Below are 21,549 nucleotides of genomic sequence, written 5' to 3' on the forward strand. Positions count from 1 at the left end.
TCTTATCTAATTTAGTTGTGTAATCGATCTCAAAATTGATCAAATTTTACATTTAGTGATGGAAAAAATTCCATTTTTAAAGTTAGAGATGGACTTAAAAAAAATTATCGATCACTTGCCACTATGTAACGCCCCGCTCCCACTTACGGGTGTTACTCGTGAACAATCACCCGAATTATCCACCTGCTCGGCTTTTGGCGAAAGGTGGACCATGTTTCAAGACGAAACGCCCTAGGTGGGAACTATGCTTGTCCTTCCTTTCCCTTAAACCCCAGGATTCACTAGCAGAATTGGGCTTTAGCCACACCGCATTGGCTATGAAGGAAATCTCGTTTAGACACCCAATCGCCGTTGTCTCAATTATTTTTAATTCTTTTCCCATTCAAAAATTTTTACCGGACTCCACAAAATCACTATTTAAATCACTCTATTGATTGATTACCAAATTTGGAGGAAAAACTCAAATTTTAACTTTTCAAAAATTTTGGCATTTTCTCCAAAAAGTCCAAAAAATCCCTTTATTTTTGAAATTTCCTCCGGGGCCCAAAATCAATAAAGAAATGCCCAAATTTCTCCCAAAATTCCAATTTTTTTAAAAAAAATTAGCCGGCGGGGCCCGAGCAGGGCCCCACTGGCAGCTGGCCGCGCGGGCTGGCTTCGTATGCCGCGCGCGGCAGCGCACCTGCCCGCGCGTGCGCGCGTGCGGCCGCCCTGCGGCCTGCAGCTAGCTGGCAGCCCTCTGTTGCTCCAGCTGCCTTCCACACTTCCTTTCTTTTTTTCTCCCTTTTTTTTTTTTTTTTTCTCTTAGGCATTTAAACCCATATTTTTCCAAAAAAATAACATAAATAAAACACTTCACTTTTCATAATTTTTAGCCTCTTTTCTCCAAAAATTAAGGCTTAAACCACCTCTTGAATATTACACAACATACCTCAAAGTCTCCTTCCATTTCACACATGAGCCTTACACAACCTATTGTTGCTCACATAACAACATCCATAAATAAACACCACACATGATTAAATACAACAAATAGGCTTCCCTAAGCCATAAGGTCACAAATAAATAATCACATGCCTAGGTTTCTTTAAGCCTTAACTTTACAACAAAATAAATGATACACCATGAGCTTCAACCACAAGCTTGCAACACATTCCCTTTTCTTCTTTTGGCATAAGAACAACCTACAAGGGGAGGATAAAACCTCATGAGCTCAAAAGCTCAGTAAGGGTGCATATGCAAAGTAAATACAAGCATAACAAGTTTATGTAATAGCAAATGCATGCAAGCATGGTTAGGTTATTCCATCCTCACAACCCAACATGGTTTGAGGCATTAACCCACCACTTCTTTCCCACCCCCATGGCCATAGGTCTCATGCACAAATAAAACATGCAAAGAGATACATAAAGATTTATGCAACCTACTTACAATGCAATGCAAGGCCTCCACCACTTGGGATCATCCCTTACCTTAACAATCTTCTCTTTGAAGCTTTAATTCTTCTTCTCAAGAGAGCTTCCCTCTTCATTTGCTCCCATCTAAAATGGTATTTCAACAAGCCACTAAATTTTTGCATACAAGCATACCAAAAAAATGAAGAGAAGAAAGCATACTTACCTTGATTTCTTCATTATCTTTTTTCTTTCTTCACTCTTCCCTCCATGGAAGACTTCTTTCTCTTTCTTTCTTTCCTTCCTTCTTCATTTCTACAAATGGCCAAAAGGGAGACAAGTCTCCCACACTTGCCTTTTTATACTATCCTTTCCCATTTTCAAGAATGGATCTCCACCATCTATTCAAAGCACAATCCATGTGCTTAAGGAGAATTAAATCTCCACCACTCATTTCAAATAAACAAGTTTCCTCTCTTGGAGAAAACACAATCCATGCTCTTCATCTTGATTAATCTCATCCATTGGATTATTTTACCTTTTCAAGATTTAAGCATAACCATTGGATCACTTGGACATTTCTTTTTCTTTCTCATTTACTTTAATGAGACAATTATATGCCATTTTCAAGACTTAATCCAAGCCATTGAATATATTTCACCCTTTTCAAGACTTGATCCTAACCCTTGGATCACTTGGAGATTTCTATTTATTTCTCATTTAAATAAATCCTCCCATTTTCACTCATAAATAAGTGACTAATTTTCATTTCTTTCCCATTTAAATTAATGGGACTAATTTCACATCCATCACACTTGAGAGACATAATTCCCTCATTTTTCATTTATATAAATCACCATATTTTCTAAACATTAATGGGTGACCATTTTCCCATTTTCCATTCCATTTATTTAATTCACCATAATTTCAAACATTAATGGTGACTATTTTCCCATTTCATTTGGATTTTCTTTAATCCAACACCATAATGTTTCTCATTAAATGCTTGAAAGACCAATTATCCTTTCTTTTGCATTTAATTAATTCACTCAATTACACTTGAACCACAAGATGTCAAGTGTCACAACAAGACACAAACCTTGGCTTCCAAGTTTAATCTCATATCTCCAAGTGGCATTACCACATTAATTCACAACTTAGGGAAAATATAATTATTCTCCTCAAATAATTTAATATCCACCATTTTTCCTATTTTCAAAATTAAATTTGCTTTATGGAATTAAATTCCAAATTTCCCAAATACTCTTTGTGAATTTATTAATCCCATATATCTCACATAAATACCAAATTGGGATTTTTATTCACTTACACACCTAATTCCACATAGGAATTATTTTTAATTTATCAAAATACCCTTTATTGGATTTCTCTATCCAAATTACCAAAATACCCCTCTCATGGGCATTCTCAATCTCAAGGATCATCACTTCCTCAAGGGCATTTTTGGAAGTTTATTTACTTCATTTCCTGTTCTTTTAACACCGGTTACACCGGGTGTTACACACTATTCATAGCAAATTCTGATGATTAGACTCGATAATTGGAATTGCCTTGATGACTAACATACTCAAAAACCAAAATGATTTAATTGTCAATAGATTTGAAAATTAATTTTTTTGAAAAAGAATGTGTATGTAGAAGGGCATTGTTGGCCATCGTCCATACCAGATTCCGATGATCAATTCTTGGTTTGGTGACCAACATATCCAAAAATCAAAATAGTTTGACGATCGTATCTTAATATATTTGATAATTAAAATTTTCAAAAGATGCTACTCGTTTCTGGAAGGGTGTCGTCGGCCACTGTCTATGGAAGATTCCAACAATCAAAATCTTTCATTGGAGTCGTCTGGTGACCAACATACCCAAAAATCAAAATAATCTAATGGTTGGATCTTACTAGATCTAAACAAAAAAAATATTAAGCTAATACTTTAAATAAAAAAAAACTCTGGTTGCCAACAGCTTGGACAATAACAAGTGATTGGAGGAGAGAGAAAAAGAAGATGAGCCAACAGTCGGCTGCTCTATTGAGTAGGGAAGAAAAGGAGAAGGAAACATAGCGAGAGGGAGATCAATATGCGGAAGGAAGGTGGAGAAAAAGAGGAGAAGTAGGAGAACATAACAAAATATATAAGGAGATTTAGAGTTGAAATTTTTTTCAAATCTAATTTTTGTCTTTGTTTAAATATTTTCTATCTCTAAGAAAATTTAATTTTTATTTCTGGCTGAAATAACCACCAAAGATGGAAAAACTTGATGGAAATCTAATTTTTGCCTCAAAAATCTAATTTCATCTCTAACAAAAAAATTTAGAGACAAATCTTTTTTTGTCTCTGATTTTAAAAAGTCTTTAAAGATAGAAATATTTTCTTTTTTGATTTCGTCTCTGATATCAAACAAAATTTATAAACGAAAAAATTTTCATCTCAAATTTTGAAAAATTTCAGAGACATAATTTTTTAATCATGATTCTGTCTCTGATTTAGATATGAAAAATTTTCATTTTAAAAACAAATTTTAGTTATTTATCTCAAAATTTATTTAAAATCTGTCTCTCTAAGAGATGAAAATAAATTTTGTCTTTAAAAATATATATTTTTTGATAGTGAATTGTAATTTTGTCTTATATAACCTTTTTCAAACTTCTCTGCTCAATTTTACTTGTGTTAATATTTTTTAATTTATATTAAAACTTCACTAGGAAAAAGAGAAAAGAGTTGGTGATGATTATAGTTATCAAGAAGGTGGTATTTTTGGAGCTGTGGTACAAGAACGAGAATGAAATACGTTAATATGTTAATTTTGTTTTATAGAGCGAGAGTAGCATTAAATGGTTTGTTATTTTGGATTTGGTACATTTTATAATTGTACTTAAAATTAAAATTTGATAAATTCTACATGTAATTAGGCAAATCATTATAAAAGAACAATAGAGTATCATAAAAAAAAAAAAAAAGAAACAAATGCACTCATACCAACCAATTATTATTTTCCATGCCTTAGTGTTAAGACTAACCCTCAAAACAACCACATATGCTTGTAACTTAGTCACCTAACACCGTGTCGTGGTCATAACTTGTGAGTTCGATTTTGTATTCTGTGTAATGAAATAAAATTTTTACTTATAATTTAATTCTTTTGTTAAAATTCAAAACACGAAAATTAAAAATCAAAAATCGCGCAAAGTCAATAGTAATCCAACGAATGGCAATAAGAACAGGTTGGTTGTCATCTTCTCACGCATCAACTCATTACAAGTCATGGGCGAATATCATGGTGCAGAAAGAGAATAGCAAATGACAGCTCAGGTGTAAAGGTTCTTCTATCTCAAACAAACGAAAAATGGTAAGAATCATGCTAGATGTACAATCATTTTGTACTCATTTTGTACATCTTAAGCTACATAAAGGGGTATTATGACTAAAATACTATGCACTTTACATGCGCCTCACACGTCTCTATGTGCCTCATGATAGACTTTTTTATCATTGGTACATCTTTATGTAGTTCAAAGAATACATAAAAATATACCAATAACATTTTTCAAGTGGCAATAGCTATTGTAATTCTAACTTAACTAAACTCTCTCTTGCCATTTACTCCTCTTTCCTCAAATCTAGTCCATTAAGCTGGAGACAATCCTTTCTTATTGGGAGGGTTTCGTATATCCATCCAAACAAGGCTTAATCGAGTAATATCTACGTGGCAGCATCCAAATTTGTCCAGAATCCGAACTTCTCTCCCAAATTTCCAATGTTGTCCATCTCCTCCCAAGCCCCCCCAATCTTCCGTCCCCAACTGGTTACAGAGACCTAACCCTAACCTCCAAATTCTCCCACGTACATACATACATACGCATATCTTCTCTCTTTTATATGGAAGACTCCAAGTTAAGCGCCACCAACGACGACGACGACGACCATCAGTTCGTCGACGCTCTCTGTGAATTCCCCTTCTACGATTGCATCGACACCCCTGAACCGGAGCGATCCATTTCCAGCTCCCCCTCAGTTTCTCAACTCGAGACCAATGCTGATGTGTCGCTGCAACCCTCGCCGTCGCCGGAAATTCTCTCTCCCCCCGGTCTCCGGCGCCGGCGCTCGTTGTCACATCACGTTCGCAAAGAGGCCCCCGGCAGTGGCTCCACAGGTTCGAATCCTAATTCTTCGCTGAGTTCCGATTCTGCGACTGCTGCGGAGAGGAAGTGTAGGATTTTCCGGAATTTCGAGGAGAATGAGAGGCGAAGTGAGAAACCTGAGTTTTCCCGGGTTCGGATAAACTCGGAAAGTCCTGGCCATTGTGTGGACGAAGTGGATGAAGAGAGTAAAGAGACTTCTACGGTTACTGCTGCAAATGATGATGATATCAATCAGTCGGTAGCAGTAGATTTGGCTTCTGGAGGAAATGATGAATCTTCCTCTAGTTTCCTTTTTGTTTTAGCTGGATTGGTGATCAAAGCAATTGGGTTTCAGATAAGTTTAATGGTTAGCTTTTTCACATTTCCAATTTGGCTGCTATGCTGTTCATTTATGTTTGTGGCCGATCCATTTGGAGCTTTAAGGCGTGTTAGAGATTACTTGATGGGCAAAGTATTGGGAATGTGGGGTGTTATGTGCGACAATATTTCGCCATTTGTGTATGAATGGTTGAAGGAATACAATCATATCTGGAAACTAGCTTTACGGTTTGGCTGGGGATTTTTGTGGGCTACTTACGTGTGTATTGTTTTGGTTAGTTTATTGGTGTCAGCTTTTGTAGTTAGTGGTCTTACTTTGAGGCATTTGGTGGAGGAGCCTATTCAGATGAAGGAGACGCTGACTTTTGATTACACCAAGAATAGTCCTGTTGCTTTTGTGCAGATGAGTTCTTGTCCCAGAGAGCGTCATGGTGTGCCTTATAGAGACAAGAATGAAGTTGGAAGCCTTGGGGGTCCAAGGGTTATACCTGTAAAACACAAATTGCAAGTCACTGTTTCATTGACACTACCCGAGTCAGATTACAACAGAAATCTTGGGATATTTCAGGTGTGTCCTTGGGTGCATACGCTTAAATATGTTTCATGTAGATGTTGAGTTTTGATAAATATCATGTAACTTTATTTTTATTTGTTTGCAATTTTCTGAATCTGAATCATACTATATGGCGTTAATTGAGATTTTTGTTTAAATGCTTTTGGGAATGCTTTATTATAAAAATTAAATATCTGCATCCATTGCGAACAGAAATACCTTTTAGGATTGAAACACCAAAAAAAAATTCTCACATTGAGTATGACTCTTGGAGATAGGCAAGAGTCATGTATATAACAGAGATCTTGCATTTCATCTCACTATTATACCCCAAGAAAAGACAATTAAGTTTCTTAAGTTCTGGTTGTACCCAACGTGGGTAATCCATTTACTCTCTTCACAGGGGCTTCATTTGGTCTTTTATTTCATGTGATCATTTCATGTGATCAAACAATTTTAACACATTCACTGTAACATTTTTATTTTAGTGATGCTTTTATCTTATTTTTGTTAGTGTTTAGTTGCCTAAAATTTTGTACTGTACAACAATGCTGGCTGTGCAGTTATCCAATAAAATTTTTCTTTTAGCTCCAGAGGGATCTTATAAGTTATAATTGTATAAAGCACTTGAAGCACTTCTCTACCTTAAAGTATTATACTTTACTTCTGTGATTAACATCTTGCCTTAATGAATTTTAGTATCCACATAGAATGTTTTAGGTTTTCATAATTGTTTGTGATGGGAACTTTAGGTCTTAAGAGGTAAGAGGATTAGGCTTCAAATAATGTCATTTGACCATAATGAATTGATAAGGGGCTGCTTGATATCCATTTCATTTTCAATTTCTGTTTTCACTTTTAGAAGTTGAGAATGAAAATAAAAATGTTGTTTATTTGCCTGTTTTCATTTTTTAAAAAATTGAATCTTTTAGAAATTGTTGAAAAAATAAGCACATCCAAGAGAGTGTTTTCATTTTTTTTTCCTAAGTCCAGTTCTCTACAGTCTCTCTCTCCTCCCCCCCCCCCCCCCCAAAAAAAAAAAAAAAAAAAAAAAACAAAAAACCAAAAAAAAAAAAAAAAAAAGTAAGGAAGAAACAACATTTACTCTCCCATTTCTTTCATCTCTCCCTCTTTTAGAAGCCGCTTGACACCTTTTTCTCAGTGCATTTCTCTTCTCTCCAGTTCTCTTATCTTGCCTTTTTTTCCTCTTCTCTTCTCCTCCTCTTTCTATTTTTTTGGCCATACCAAATCTCAATGCTTAACCTAGGTAAGGTTTCCCACTAGTGGAGTAGAAGAAGAAAAAAGCTAAGGCCTCACTGGCTCACCAGCCAAATTGCTTAGGTCAAAGCTATTTTTTTCCAATATCACGAGTTGAAACCATGTATTATGTCTAGAATTCATGTTAAAATCATCGTTGTGGTCGTCATCGTGAATTGCACCATATCCTAATCAAGGTAGGGTTGATGACCCAACATTTATAATATAAATTGACTTCTAAAAAATCATATTGACAATACAAGTCCTTGCAAAAGAATAGTGTTGCAAAATTTTGTCAGATACCCTAATTGGCGAAACCTTGTAGTGAAAGAATAATGAAATAATTTTCTAACACCACCTTCATGTGGGAATGTTTCATGGGATGGTGTTGAATGAAGATATTGATATGTTCGTATTCCACCACATGGTTGATATTGTGAAACCAACCTGTACAACATGGAAACTTGCTGCTAGAAATCATGTTAAAAATTCTAACATTTTTTTTACTGACTATTTGTTGTTTACCTAATGCAGCCCTCTTCCTTTATTTGGATTTGGTATTGAGACTGGCTGTAGTGTGACAAGGAGTTATATCTTAAAATAGGAGTACTAGGGTGATTCCTCATTCCACAAGCAGAGTAAATCATTGTGTAACATAAATAAAGTTTGTATCAAACACTATGTTTAGTTTTTATTTTCAAAGTTTTGTAAAATAAAGAGGTTAAGTTATCAAGCAACATATTTTTTATTTCATTCTTTATAAAAAGTAAAAACTGAACACAAAAAAACTAAAGACTGAAAGTAAAAACTAAAAATAGCAAATTTGCAAGTCTTTCAAACATCCCCTAAAAGATTCTCAAATTTCCGTCCTGTAAATGTTGGGTATAATGTTGATATTTTAAAACATGTGTCCAATTATTGTTTTCCAGCAAAATTGAAAATCGCAGAATACAAGTTTTATGTTTACTGGTTGATGTTTTAAAACCCATACAGGGGTATCAAATAAAAAAAAAAAAAGAGGGTCAAGGGTTAATGGTCGAAGTAGGTTTGAAGTGGATGTAATTTTAATAAGTAAATAAATACATAATTATTGAATACATAAATACATCATAATCAAATTTATTATCTAAAAATGAAAAAAATTAAAAATACATTATATAATCTTTAATAACATTCTTCTATATTTAAATCAGTTTTATAAAATATTATATTTGTATGCATATAAAAACACTCACCAATAAAAGGTGCAAAGGCCAGTCCAAAATATAATCTTATGTCAAATCAAAATATACATACATATCCATAGGGAATTAAGTGATTTCTAAATTATACAATCTTGTGGGAAGCGATCTGTCAATACTCATTTGATTTCTACATCTTGATCTAACAGAAGAGCCAAAGGCACTTCATTACTTCTATACCCTCCTCCTCCCCACCACCTCCCTGGTACATGTATTAACAATATTGGCAACTTTTTGGGAAATCTCACAACTTTTTCAGTTGCTTTGTGGAGTGGTGAGCAGGCTCTCATGGTCTTCCAATTTCAAGTGGTGAAGGAGTTGTATTGATGGCCACTTCCTTGGTTGGATTTGTTGCTGGAACCAAGAGGGTTTTCTCACCATGAAGAACTGAAGATTCAAGAATCAGTGAAGAACTAAAAATTCATGCTCTCACTGCTCTGCTTCACTTCTATTTGTTGTGTTTTTCCTGAGTTTGTCAATAATAGTGATCACACAACCTTTCTCTCCCACTCTTGCACTTCACTCTTCCTCATAAAGCTCTTCTATGCCACACACACACACATGCATACATAGAGCATTCTCTAGTAACTTCCTTCTTTTCTCCTTTTATTAGCTAGTAAATCCAACAGTTGAGCTGGGATGGTTCCACTAGGTCCTAGATGAACCACCTGGTTCAACAAAGAATCAGTTGGTTTTTGGCTGGATGGATTTTTTAGGACAAATTGAACCAGACTGATGGCTGGTTCCCTGTTTTCCCAGTTGGGTGGATTTTTTTAGGATAAATAGGACCTGCCTGCCTGCCTGTTCTCTGTTTCCCAGTTGAATTGGCTGGTCTGATCTGGGTTTGATAACATTGTTCCTAGTTGTCAACTTGTCAAATATTTACTTATCAAAAAAGAAATTTTTAAATCATATTTACCAATTACCTCTAAACATATTGAATACTGTATATCATAAGGCTGGTAAAATAGTGATGACATTAAATGAAGTGGTGAATGGATCATGCTGGAGCTAGTTGCCTCAGTCCTTAAGTATTATCTATTTTTATCTGTAAACCAATTAGTGTTTGGTATGTAACAAAATTTCCTGGAACGGTTTAGTTGGATCATAATGTCTCAATGCCGAAGTAAAAGTTTGCTTTCTATCCTAGTAAATGCTTACCAACAGTTTTAATATTTACAAAAACATTTAATTATTTTTCCACCAAAATTGAAACTCGAGGAATGCATGTGTACCACAGCCCCCTGGCCGGGTGGTAATTATATCATATGAATGGTAAGAAGTGACAACACTTTTGTTTAGTTAAGGGTGAGTGGACTATGCTTGGAGTTTAGTTGTTTCATTTTGTACATGTTATCTTTAGCAAACAAATTAGTGTTTTAGGTAACATTTCCTGGAGCGATTAAGAAATGTGTTCTAAGGATCATAATGTGCAATGCATGCACTTTTATGTAGAGAATTAGTGATTGTCTATTTATCCCATACCACATGTACATATGGTAATGAAACTTGCATGCTGTGCTGCAGCTTGTAGAATTCATTTCAAAATCTTACATCATGCAAATTTCTGTCTTATGCCCTATGCTAAGTTATCATTTTAGAGAAGGGACCTGGAAAAATGCTGGAAAATGATCAGAAATAAACTTCCAATTATGAATGAAATTCACAATAGAGGGTTTCTTGTTTGGGGTGTGGAAAGTAGTGTGGAAATTCAACTTCTGTGTATGGTTTCTGTAGAAATTCGGTAGAGAAGATAAGAACTACCGTGCCTTTTCTCCATTACCTCTGAAAATATAAATATACAAATCTCCTATGTACATAAGACTTCTATTACTCATTCTTCTCCTAAGATATCTCGTCTCCTAATTTACAGCACTAGATTACAATAGAACTTAACTAATTTACAGCTAGAATAACTTGGGATAACTCGGGTGAATTATCCTTATTTATAAGTGTTTGAATAGCTGGAATAATTATCTCCTACCTTCTCTATCTCCTTCAAGCCTTATCTTCTAACAGTTTCTGATTAAAATTTTGTCATGGTGTCACCTTGGGGGGGTGGGGGGGGAATATTTGCAGTAGGGGTGTGCATGGTTCAGTTTGGCAGGTTTTTGGCCAATTTAGTGTGCCAAACCGCATATGCGGTTTTTCTATAAAACCAAACCAAATGGTCTGGTTTGGTGCGCGGAAACCGCACTGCATTTTGCGGTGTGGTGTGCTTTCTGTGGTTTGCTGAATATGTGGGTTGCTGAAGGTGAAAAGGAAGGTCGACAGTTAGAACAGAGAGGAAGAACCAAAGAGCAAGAAAGAAACAAATGTCGCTTCAGAGTTCAGGCCAGATCTTGGCCGTTCTGTGATTAACACAAAATGAAAAACAAACGAAATATTAAGTTGTCGAAGTCGAAGGCGACTCATCGGCGGCGATGGATAGACCAAATCTTGGACAGAGTTGACGGATTAACCGACGGCGAAGGTGAAGGGGAAGGTCGGCGCTGGATCGAGAGCCAGAACCCAGAACAGAGTGAAGAACAAGAAAGAAACGAAGCCGCAAGCCCCCCTACCCCTTTTATATTTTAATTTATTTTTAATTTTTTAATTATTAAAATACTAGTCGGGTGGTTCGGTTTTGAACTGAACTGCCCAACCCTCAAACCGCAAACTGATGGTTTGAGAAATCCTCAAACCGTCCAGAACTGCTTACCCCCCAAAACTGCGAGGTTCGATTTGGCGCAGTTCAATTTGACCGGTTGCCACGGTGGACAGGTTTTTTTGCACACCCCTAATTTGCAGGGTGTGTACGGTAATTGATATTCATTTCATTTGCTGTAAATAGATTTGTTTATTTGTTCTTTTTTTTTATCTTTTCTTTTGTTATTGTTTTTCTGTTTGTGATCTTTGGGGGTGTTGGAGGTGGTGGTTTCCAACTAACCAGTCATGTCATGCTGGTTGGGAAAGATAGAATAAAACAACATATCAAAGCCTTAATCCCAATGTGTAGAAAAGAGAGAATAAGACACCTAGATGAAATTGCACTAGTTGTGTTATGCAGAACTGCTTGTTCTTATCTTTTTCTTATACTGTATCACATTCTCTTGTTTATCCTCTCCCCACCATCCCCCCACTTTAGAAAAAGATCTCTCTTGGGTTAGCAACACTCTTTTAAAGTTTGTGACTTATTTATAGTACAATTCTTCAGTTTTAGTTAATATTTACTGAAAACTAATATGATATCAACTCAATTTTCTCCCCAAAGGTCAGGGTGGACTTCCTATCCGCTAGTGGCAAAGCCATTGCAAGTTCAAGTCGTCCGTGCATGTTGCAATTCAAGAGCCCACCCATCCGCCTTCTGTTGACTTTCCTTAAAGCGGTTCCCCTTGTTGCTGGCTATTCATCAGAAACCCAGACTTTGACTTTCAAATTCAGAGGCTTTGCCGAAGGGGATATACCTACTGCATGTCTAAGGGTGACAATTGAGCAACGAGCAGAATTTCAACCAGGAGCTGGCATCCCTGAAATATATGATGCATCTTTACTTCTCGAGTCAGAACTTCCTCTTCTGAAAAGAATTATATGGCGTTGGAAGACAACATTATTTATCTGGGTTGGCATGACTATGTTTGCAGCAGAGTTGCTATTTGTTTTTCTCTTCTGCAGACCTATCATTATGCCCAGAGGAAGGCCAAGAGATGGTTCTCCCGGCAATGCTGCTCAAATCAATCACCCAGCTCTAAGTAGCTGAAAGGTATTGGTTTGAACTCAATTGTATTAATTTGTTAATGTTTCAAGCCTTTTGCAATATAGGTTTTTTTTTGGCTTTTTTTTTTTTCCCTTTTTGTACGTTCAACCAACCAATATATGTCATAAACGTCATAATCATTGTATACTCAAATGCTAGAATGAAATTTAACTCAGCATGTACATACTAGTAAAAGGCGCTTCTTGTTTCTTCAGTTGGTTTGAAATTTTTTCCACAGGGATTTGTTTGTGGGTTCTTTCTGCCAAAACCTCTTAGTTATATCACAACACATTCATTTATGGAAACAGTCCTTTGTATCTTGTGAGACTTCAATTACAAGTTTCTTGCTTTCAATGTAAATAAATGCAAATGATACAAGTATTGGGGACTGTGTCTGTTACTTGGAACTAAAACTGCGGCCAAAGCTTTTGAGAAAAGACCCACTCTTAGTGATTTCACGCAGTGGCTTCTCCGTGAACCTGATGATATTGTAGACCCAGGCTCCAGAAATGGCCCCGGAAGTGGGTGCCACTATATATATCCATATTCCCTTGTAATGGTTTGACACAATCGCTGGCCCCAAACTCCTTGCTGGATTCATTGATGCGCCTGATATAGGCCTGCCAACAAGCTAAGTTTAGCAGCATTTAAAGTTAAACAATTAGGCAGGATAGGATCATGATGAATGATGCACAAGTTTTTGGTCCCATTTGAGTTCAACAAGTAGGCATGATAAGATCATGGCGAATGATGCACATGTTTTTGGTCCCATTATAGGATCAACTTTTCCAAAACTGACCTTCAAAAGCTTTATGTCTAGGTGGTAGCTAGTTGTTAGGTACTAGCTTATTAAGAATCGGAAACAAAAAATAAATACAATATAAAATAAAATGAAAACGAAGGAACTATATTTTTTTAAAAAAGTAAGTAGTAAAACTGCAGAAAAAAGCTTATATAAAAAAATACAAGGATTTTTTTTGTAAATATAATTTTTAATATAAAAATTATAAAAAATAATTTATTCAAGTAAATATAAACACAATTTGTTTTTGTCTTTAACCTAGTTGCTAGGATAGTAGAGATAAAATTGCTTCATTTTTAAATATTGTAAAATGGTTCCAAAATGTTTTCAAAATTATAAAAATGGTTCAAAAATATATTTTTGATGTTTTCATCACGTTTTGGGGTAAGAAACATTTCAAAAACACTGAAATAGTATCATTTTGGTGTTTTCATACATTAGAAGCAATGTCAACCCAGCTAACGAGTTTCGTACTCCGGTAAGATTTGATAGACAACATTGTTAATATTTTCACTTAAATTCATAGATCTTGCAGCATGAGAAATTGGACTCACAATTTCAAATTCACAAGATGATATGTTTGAACCCCCTACCCTTCTAAAGTGGCCACTTTGTCAAGAAACCCAAAAGAGAGTTAAGAAACAGTACACGTTATCCTAATGCAATTAGTCAGTTTTATACTTCATTAGAATCTCAGTATTAGCCTGATTGATCCCTCCACTTAAACTCATGAACCATTTGAGTTGGACCACACAAATATTAGTGGGGCTAAGAATTGAACCCACAATTTCAGTCTTACAAGGTGAATTTTCCAAACCTTACTGCAGCACTACCAACTTTGTTGGTTGACATTTTCCTTACAAATTAACAACTATTTTGGCTTCAAAGGATGCAGTATTGGGTGCATTTGATTACCAACCCAAGTTCTAAATTTCGAAAATGGTTGGTGACCTGATCCTAGGCTTTGTCAATGCAACATTTGGAAGATGAAGAAGATTACCCTGCAAACATCACATTGAGCAAAACGGTAGCTCCAACAGCAAGCCCAGCAAGTTCTCCTATCTGCATTTGATTATACAACAAATGAAAAGACAAAGAAACCATCAAGCGACGACGTGGGTACTAAAAGGCCCCAAATCATTGCATCATTCCGGATGAGAATGAAAGGCTTTGAAAGGGTCAATATCTTGCACCCTTTTCTAATGCAATAATTTGGAGATGTCGTGTACTAGTCTGATTGATTAATACTTTATTTATATTTTATTAGTTGCCAAGAAAGCTAAGGATTGGACTTTATTACATTCCTAAACTACCCATTTAACAAAATAAGGACCGAAGATTTTAGGACATTTTTTTATATAAAAAGAAAAAATGTTAAAGATTACCCTTTTTCAATTGAAATGTGATTAATTTGAGTTATAAAAATATATATATATTTTTTGTAAGTTGAGTATAAGATTGTGTACAAGGACAATTCTCTACAACTTATAAAGTGGTTAAAGGGGTACCGAAGATGCCCCTTTGTTGCTAATTTTTTCGTGTTTGTCAATTAAGAAAAGAGAGGAGGAGAGAAAAACTAACAGCTCGGTTATCGGTTGCAACGCCGGAGATGACAAACATGAGGTAGAATGTGATAATGAATTCTAGGACGAAAGATTGGGCGTCGGAGCCAGCCGGAAGTGTTCCTGCAAAGTGGTCTTGCTCTCCATTGAAGATCAAGCGAAGGGTTCCGCTCGCTAGCGTTGATCCAAGCACTTGTGCGAATATATAAGTTGGTACCTATATATGTATGTATCACCAACACCCAAATGGATCAATATTTAGTCTCGCGTGCATACACACTCAACACACATACATGGATATTTTGGTTTAGAGAAAAACAAACGACATTTATGTTAATTAGCAAGAGTAAAATTGGCTGGGGCCGTTTTATATTGCCAAAAGCAGAAAGGGTGCCATGTCTCTTCTAGTTAGAAATTGCCCAAAGTGAAAGTTTGGTGGGCTTTTTGTGATCTCTATTTAGCTCTGCCTTTTTCTTTTCTGCAATTATCTCCATTGAAAAAAGAGAAGAGAGAGAGGGACGAGACCATAAGGGTATTTCTATGCTGGATTCGGAGGAGACTCGACTCGAAGGAGTTACAGAAGTGGACCATGCCCACCTCGTACAATGTATAGGAGAGGAACTAGTACAAGAAGCAAATTCGATCGGCTCTTAAGGGATCAGCGGACATGTCTTAAGAGACAAGTACAGTTTTTACCCCAAGTCGAGGAATGAAGATATGAAACGAGCTATGGTTGTGTATTTGAGTCGATGGAGTCGAGAAATAAAAGCGAATTGTACGTACCCTTCACATCACATGGATGAGGGATACTTGTTGGATAAAGGAATTATCAATTACTACCGCAGCCTAACTCGCCTTTCTATAACCACATAGGTGAAGAGAAACCATGAATGCAGGGAGTAGGTTGAGTGCCGTTCACCAATTTCCAAGAAAGCAGGAAGAAATTAAGAAATGGATTTACTTCTAATAAAAAATTACCTGCTTCCAGGGGAAGCGCTTGCAGGTGGCGAAAGCAAGGGTGACGGCGGGGTTAAAGTGGGCGCCTGAGATGTGGCCGACGGAATACACCATCACCATCACCACCAGCCCCCACACTATGGATATTCCCGGAAAACTCACCGCCTTGTCACTGTCCAAGTTCACCACCACCGCCCCACAGCCGGCAAACACCACAAAGTAGGTGCCCAACACTTCCGCTATCAACTGCACTTGAAACACACATCAAAATCATTATACGTATTATTAACCAATCAGAGAAAATGATGAACTTTCTGACTCTTGATCTGTTTGGCTGCAGAGAAAATCATGAAAAGTTATATTGCTTCTGACGCTGGTTTCTTAACCGACAGATTGTTAATTTGGGTACTCTTTTCTTTAACTTCGGAGAGAGAGAGAGAGAGAGAGAGATACCTTTTGGGCGAAAGGTACAGAGAGAGAGCAGGTGGCGCCGGAGTCTAATTCATTGGTTTGGGACGAATTAGTTTCATCATCTTTGATGTTCAAAGCCCTTTCATGGTTACCGTTAACTCCTGAGATCTGATCACCCATGAGTTTCACTTCGCATAAAGAAGAAGAGCAAGAAATATATATATATATATATATATCGACAGGAGAGGCTTGGGCGGGGGGTCGGGTTTCCAAGGTCTAACAATGGAGGGAGAAGAAAGAAGCCATCAAAACATCTGGAATTTATACACACACATACCCAGAAAGCAATTAAATGCCAAAACCAGGCAAGCTTAAAAAGACGAGAATCAATTTACCGGTGGGACTAAATTTTATTTGAACGATATTTCCCAAGCCAATATATTGTCATATAAATTTAAGAACGAACCTCCAATTCAACGGAGTATTACAAAGATACCCTTCTCAGGGATTTTATACCCATTATTACAAAATACACCAAATCAAGTTATTAAAAAAATTTGAACAAGACTAATTAAACCAATCACATTCCATTCCATAAATATATAATCTTTTTGATCTCTATCCATTTTGGACAATATATATAATTAACCTAATATAGCTAGCAACTCTTCATTACTTGGTTATTGATTAATTAATATAAAAATAAAAATAACTTATTTAATAATTATTTCGCATTCTCATCATCATCAAGTCTCAACTATATGTTTTTTTTTTTTTTTCTTTTCCATTTTAGGTTATTACCAAAATTTTAAAAATAAATATGTGAAGTAAAAAGAAAACTAAAATATCACAAGTTTAAATTTAGCAGTGGGAAGAAGCATATATAAACCTAAAGATTAATAATAATAATAATAATAATAATTACTAGCATTATGAAGACGTGATTTGATCAGCAACTTCCTTGAGAAAAGAGAATTTCAGCAACTTCCTTACAATTCCATGACAAAGAGATCGAGAATTTCATTAAGCTCAGTTACCCTTCAGTTTACAATTCCATGTTTTTGCGATTGAAGGCGTGATTTCAGCAACTTCCTTACAAGCTTTATCACAATCACTATTGTTTTTGGTGTATTTAGGGAGCAGCATATATATATATATATATTGAGTAAGATTGAGGAGGTGATTATATCTTGGGATTAGAATATAAAGTTTCTTACTGCTAACGAAGAGGATCTTGGACTCTCCCATTTAAGAAAATTAATTTTGGCAAAGATTGTGCTTCTAAGTTGTAAGCGCCTATTAATTAATTAATTATGATTTGATTTATACTAACATGATGGCATGGGTTGTAAGATTCCTTTTATCTTTTATTTGACTATCATATAGCATTTTTACTCCACCCACATCTCATGATAACATGAATATTTGGCTACAATATTATTGTTAGTATATAATCATAATTGTTATTTTGAACCAGTGCAAAAAGAACAGGTGGATAGTGGATTGTATGGAGTGAACAGAAGATAAAAAATTAGAAAAAGTGGATAAAGAGTTACAGTGTATATATATATATATTGATGTCTGGACTGAAACTAGTATGACCTAAAACCCAGTCTAACTTTTTTCTAAATCGATCTCTATTCTTTACATAAATATGTATCGGTTAAATTTGTCAAGCACCCTCTACAATCTACTAATTATGTGAATATGTATTAAGCGAGCAAATATAAGAATTTATTTACGTAAAATATGCCTTGATTCAATCTTCCACAGGCGGCATGATTTAGACACAAGTCAATGGCAATGGGTCGCGATATTGGATTTTTTTATGTTCATTTTGTTAGGGATATTGAATCTTGAGGTCCTCCTCCTGTTACCACCTGAGGGTGTAGGATTGGTTGTTTCTTTAACACGAATTTCTTCATTAAAACTAAGTCAATCTTTGAGTCATCATTTAGTTTAGCTTTCACGTGTTATAATTAGTCTTTAAACATATATTTAGAATTAGGACATGAGAGATATATATATATATATATAGCGTTGAAAAGTGTGACGTGACAAAGATGATCATGGCATTGAATGCCAATCCAACGACCCACCGGAAATACAGAGAAGAAGAAGAAGAAAAGGAAGATGATATATGAATAAATCAATGTTGACAAATGCCATCTCTTTCAATGAAGTCCCAAACTCCAACTTCCTAAAGTAACTGTGATTTCACACTTTCGGATGCCCCTCACGTATCATGTGCCACCTATTAATGATGTTTCTTCTTTGGGTGGGTTTAATTTATGTGCTTTGTATGATTTTCTTTTTTAAATTAATTTATTTTTAACTTCACCTTCACTTGTACTTGATATAATTAATTTGGTGATTTGTAATTTATTATTTTAATTAATTATATTGAGCTGAGTGATTAATATGTAATTGAGATTCTTTGTTAGGAAGAGTTTTAATTCTAATATTAATCTTAAAAGTAGAAGATTAAGTTAACCTTAATTATCTATTTATATATTATTGTTTTATAAGTAAGAAGAAGTAGGCAGCCTTGCTTCTCTTGTAATTAATCCAATTTGTTTTATAGTTTAATGGTGTTTAATGTTTGCTTTGCCATAACTCCCTCAACTGATTTCTAGATTGCTTATTGCTCCACACATTCTTTCAATAATACAAGTACTTTGCGGATATAGAGGTGATCTGTTTAACCATGAGCTAATCATAAGCACTCGAGATAAATACTAGATAAATTGTAAATTTATAATGAGGGTGGGGCACTCTAGATCGAAGACTGACTACACGAGGAGATTCTTGAGTCTCCATGTTAAAAAAAAAAAAAAAAAAATCTAAGTATCAATGCAACTTGGATACCATATTTCCTCGAAAGAGAAGAAATTGTCAAAAGCCTTGGAAAGAAGCGCACCACAGGGCCCAATTTTGAACGTTGAAGAAAATGATGTTTTGGGCCATGCCTTTGTGTTGGAAAATGAATTCCTATTCTCTTCATTCTTAAATTGACCTCTACTCTTAATTTTACTCTTATATAGGATGGATGGTGTAATTAAACCTTAATCATGCACAAGAACTTCATGTGAATCTTAGCAAAAAATAAGAAAAAAAAAGGGTTATACACTATGTGCAATAACTCATGATGCATAAATTTAAGTGTGGACTTATGTTCATTTAGATAGTGTTTGTTAAAACGAGTAAAATAACAATCTATCAAAATAACTTCTCTATAAAGTTTAAGATAAATTATTCAACGGGGAGAAAGGGATAAATTTATTTTGAAAATTCAAGATAAGAAGTCATGGGATTTTTTTTCTAGAAAATTTAATAAACACAATAGAAAATATTTTTGTCTGATATGCTTTTCATATCCTATCTTTTCCATTCTATATCTTGATTAACGAATGCTACATTAAAATGTTATTTTATCACTATAGTTAGTATTACCCTTAAAATTAAAATGCATTTATTTTTTTTCACTTAAAACAATGATTAGTATTATCTTCAAAATCAAATGCATTTACTCTTTTTATTGAGAAATAAAGTATATTCATTATTGTTTAACTAATATTTATAAAAAATATTATACCCTAAGGGGGCATTTATTAATCAAAATATAGCCAAGATATGGGATACATCTCGGACTTCTATTCTTTTCAACATGTTTGTTAAACTTATCTGATCATTTTTGAAAAAATCATTAATGATCTCTTATCTTGATTTTTCAAGATATGCATATCTCTCCACCATCTCAAGATAAGCATATCTTGGTCCTTACATATAAGAAAAAAATAACATTTGTGTCCTCTAATACATTCAAAAAAATTTAACAAACAATCTGATAAAAATATTAGAATACTTTCTAACTTTATCTTGACCATTTCATATATTGATTAAAAAATTATTTCAAACTTATTTTAATACTTTCTTATTTTGCTCATTTTAACAAATACTATCTAAATAATTAATCTTATCTTTTTCTGGAAAGAAAGTTGTTGAAAGGGTCAATATATAAGAAAGATTAAAACTTGGAGTCCACAAATCAATTCATTCATAAATAAAGGCACCATATGTTCTGGTCGTTGACTATTTTCCAAAACCATTTAACACATTCAGAAAAGAGGTTGATTTTATATATATTACATTAATTTATGAAGACTATTCATCAAAATTGTCGGTAACTAAAACGGATGCTATATTATGTTTCACATCATGCACACACCCATGTTCACACAAGTGTAGATGCATTACTACTATGGCCTTAGCCACAGATCTAGTAGTTAGGTAACTAATATATCGATGTTATTACGATGAGTTACGAGTTTGATTCTCATTTTGTATAAAGGTCAAAGATTTAATATGTGATTTATTTTTCCTAACGTAATCGAGAACACGAGCACTGAGAGCCGCACAAAAATGATATGCAATACTATTATCCACAAGTAATTGAATCAATCAACACTAATAGAAATTAGCTTATGCTAATCTTCTGTAATCAACCCTTAATCATATATGCGGTTGAATCTCAACAAATCTGCATTATTTATCATCATTATCATTATTGCTATTATTATTGTTTTAAGTTCTAGTTTAGGCAATATTTGATGTCTCAATGATTAATGAGTATAGTTCGAGCCCCTGATAGCACGTCATGACCATGATTGAGATCATGTCTCAAATGAGATCCGCAATGAAAATCACACGGAGACAATTATTGTGCAAGTTATAAAAATTTTCAATTCTTTAATGATAAATAATTATTTATTACTAATATATTTGTTACTTTGTCCTTCTTCTATTATCAAATATTAAGTTGATTATCAAAACTTACCTTTTAAGGGATTGCAACCCCAAACTTACAAAAAAAAATTAACAAAAAACCATTAATTGTGAGTCCCGGTCTTGCAACGACATCACAAATAAATACCCTAAACTTGTCGCCTAATAAAAGTGTAGGTTTCAACGCAGTCCCAAAATTCAAAAGCCACCTAGCTAGTTAGTAGATAACGAATTAAATGGAGTAGTGCTTTCAGTTGGGTCAAGTGAAGTGTACATATCCCATATATGCCCGTCCGTGTTGCTAAACTTTTCCTCACATTATTCTTCTGTCTCTCAAGGATCTTCCGGGATTCGTTCATCTTTCACATTGA

The 21,549-nt window shown here is 34.8% G+C and overlaps 2 protein-coding genes and 1 long non-coding RNA gene across 3 annotated transcripts; 1 reads left to right on the forward strand and 2 right to left on the reverse strand.

Moving 5' to 3' along the window:
* Positions 1 to 981: 981 nt before the first annotated feature.
* On the reverse strand, positions 982 to 1,690 carry LOC127794174 (uncharacterized). The gene is made up of 3 exons (XR_008021580.1): positions 1,621 to 1,690; positions 1,473 to 1,541; positions 982 to 1,184 (listed from the first exon to the last, which is right to left on the reverse strand). It is a non-coding gene; the product is annotated as an uncharacterized LOC127794174 (long non-coding RNA).
* Positions 1,691 to 5,117: 3,427 nt separating this feature from the next.
* Positions 5,118 to 12,862, forward strand: LOC127795151 (seipin-2). The gene is made up of 2 exons (XM_052326639.1): positions 5,118 to 6,442; positions 12,179 to 12,862. Exons 1-2 carry the CDS (start codon positions 5,294 to 5,296, stop codon positions 12,662 to 12,664), a joined length of 1,635 nt encoding a protein of 544 aa, XP_052182599.1. The 5' UTR covers positions 5,118 to 5,293; the 3' UTR covers positions 12,665 to 12,862.
* A 45-nt stretch (positions 12,863 to 12,907) lies between these two features.
* LOC127795152 (aquaporin NIP1-1-like) lies at positions 12,908 to 16,813 on the reverse strand. The gene is made up of 5 exons (XM_052326640.1): positions 16,436 to 16,813; positions 16,004 to 16,228; positions 15,045 to 15,242; positions 14,464 to 14,525; positions 12,908 to 13,281 (listed from the first exon to the last, which is right to left on the reverse strand). Exons 1-5 carry the CDS (start codon positions 16,571 to 16,573, stop codon positions 13,059 to 13,061), a joined length of 846 nt encoding a protein of 281 aa, XP_052182600.1. The 5' UTR covers positions 16,574 to 16,813; the 3' UTR covers positions 12,908 to 13,058.
* Between the last annotated feature and the right edge of the window lie 4,736 nt (positions 16,814 to 21,549).

This window comes from Diospyros lotus, chromosome 2 (assembly GCF_014633365.1).
Source record: "Diospyros lotus cultivar Yz01 chromosome 2, ASM1463336v1, whole genome shotgun sequence".
NCBI classification, from domain to species: Eukaryota; Viridiplantae; Streptophyta; class Magnoliopsida; order Ericales; family Ebenaceae; genus Diospyros; species Diospyros lotus.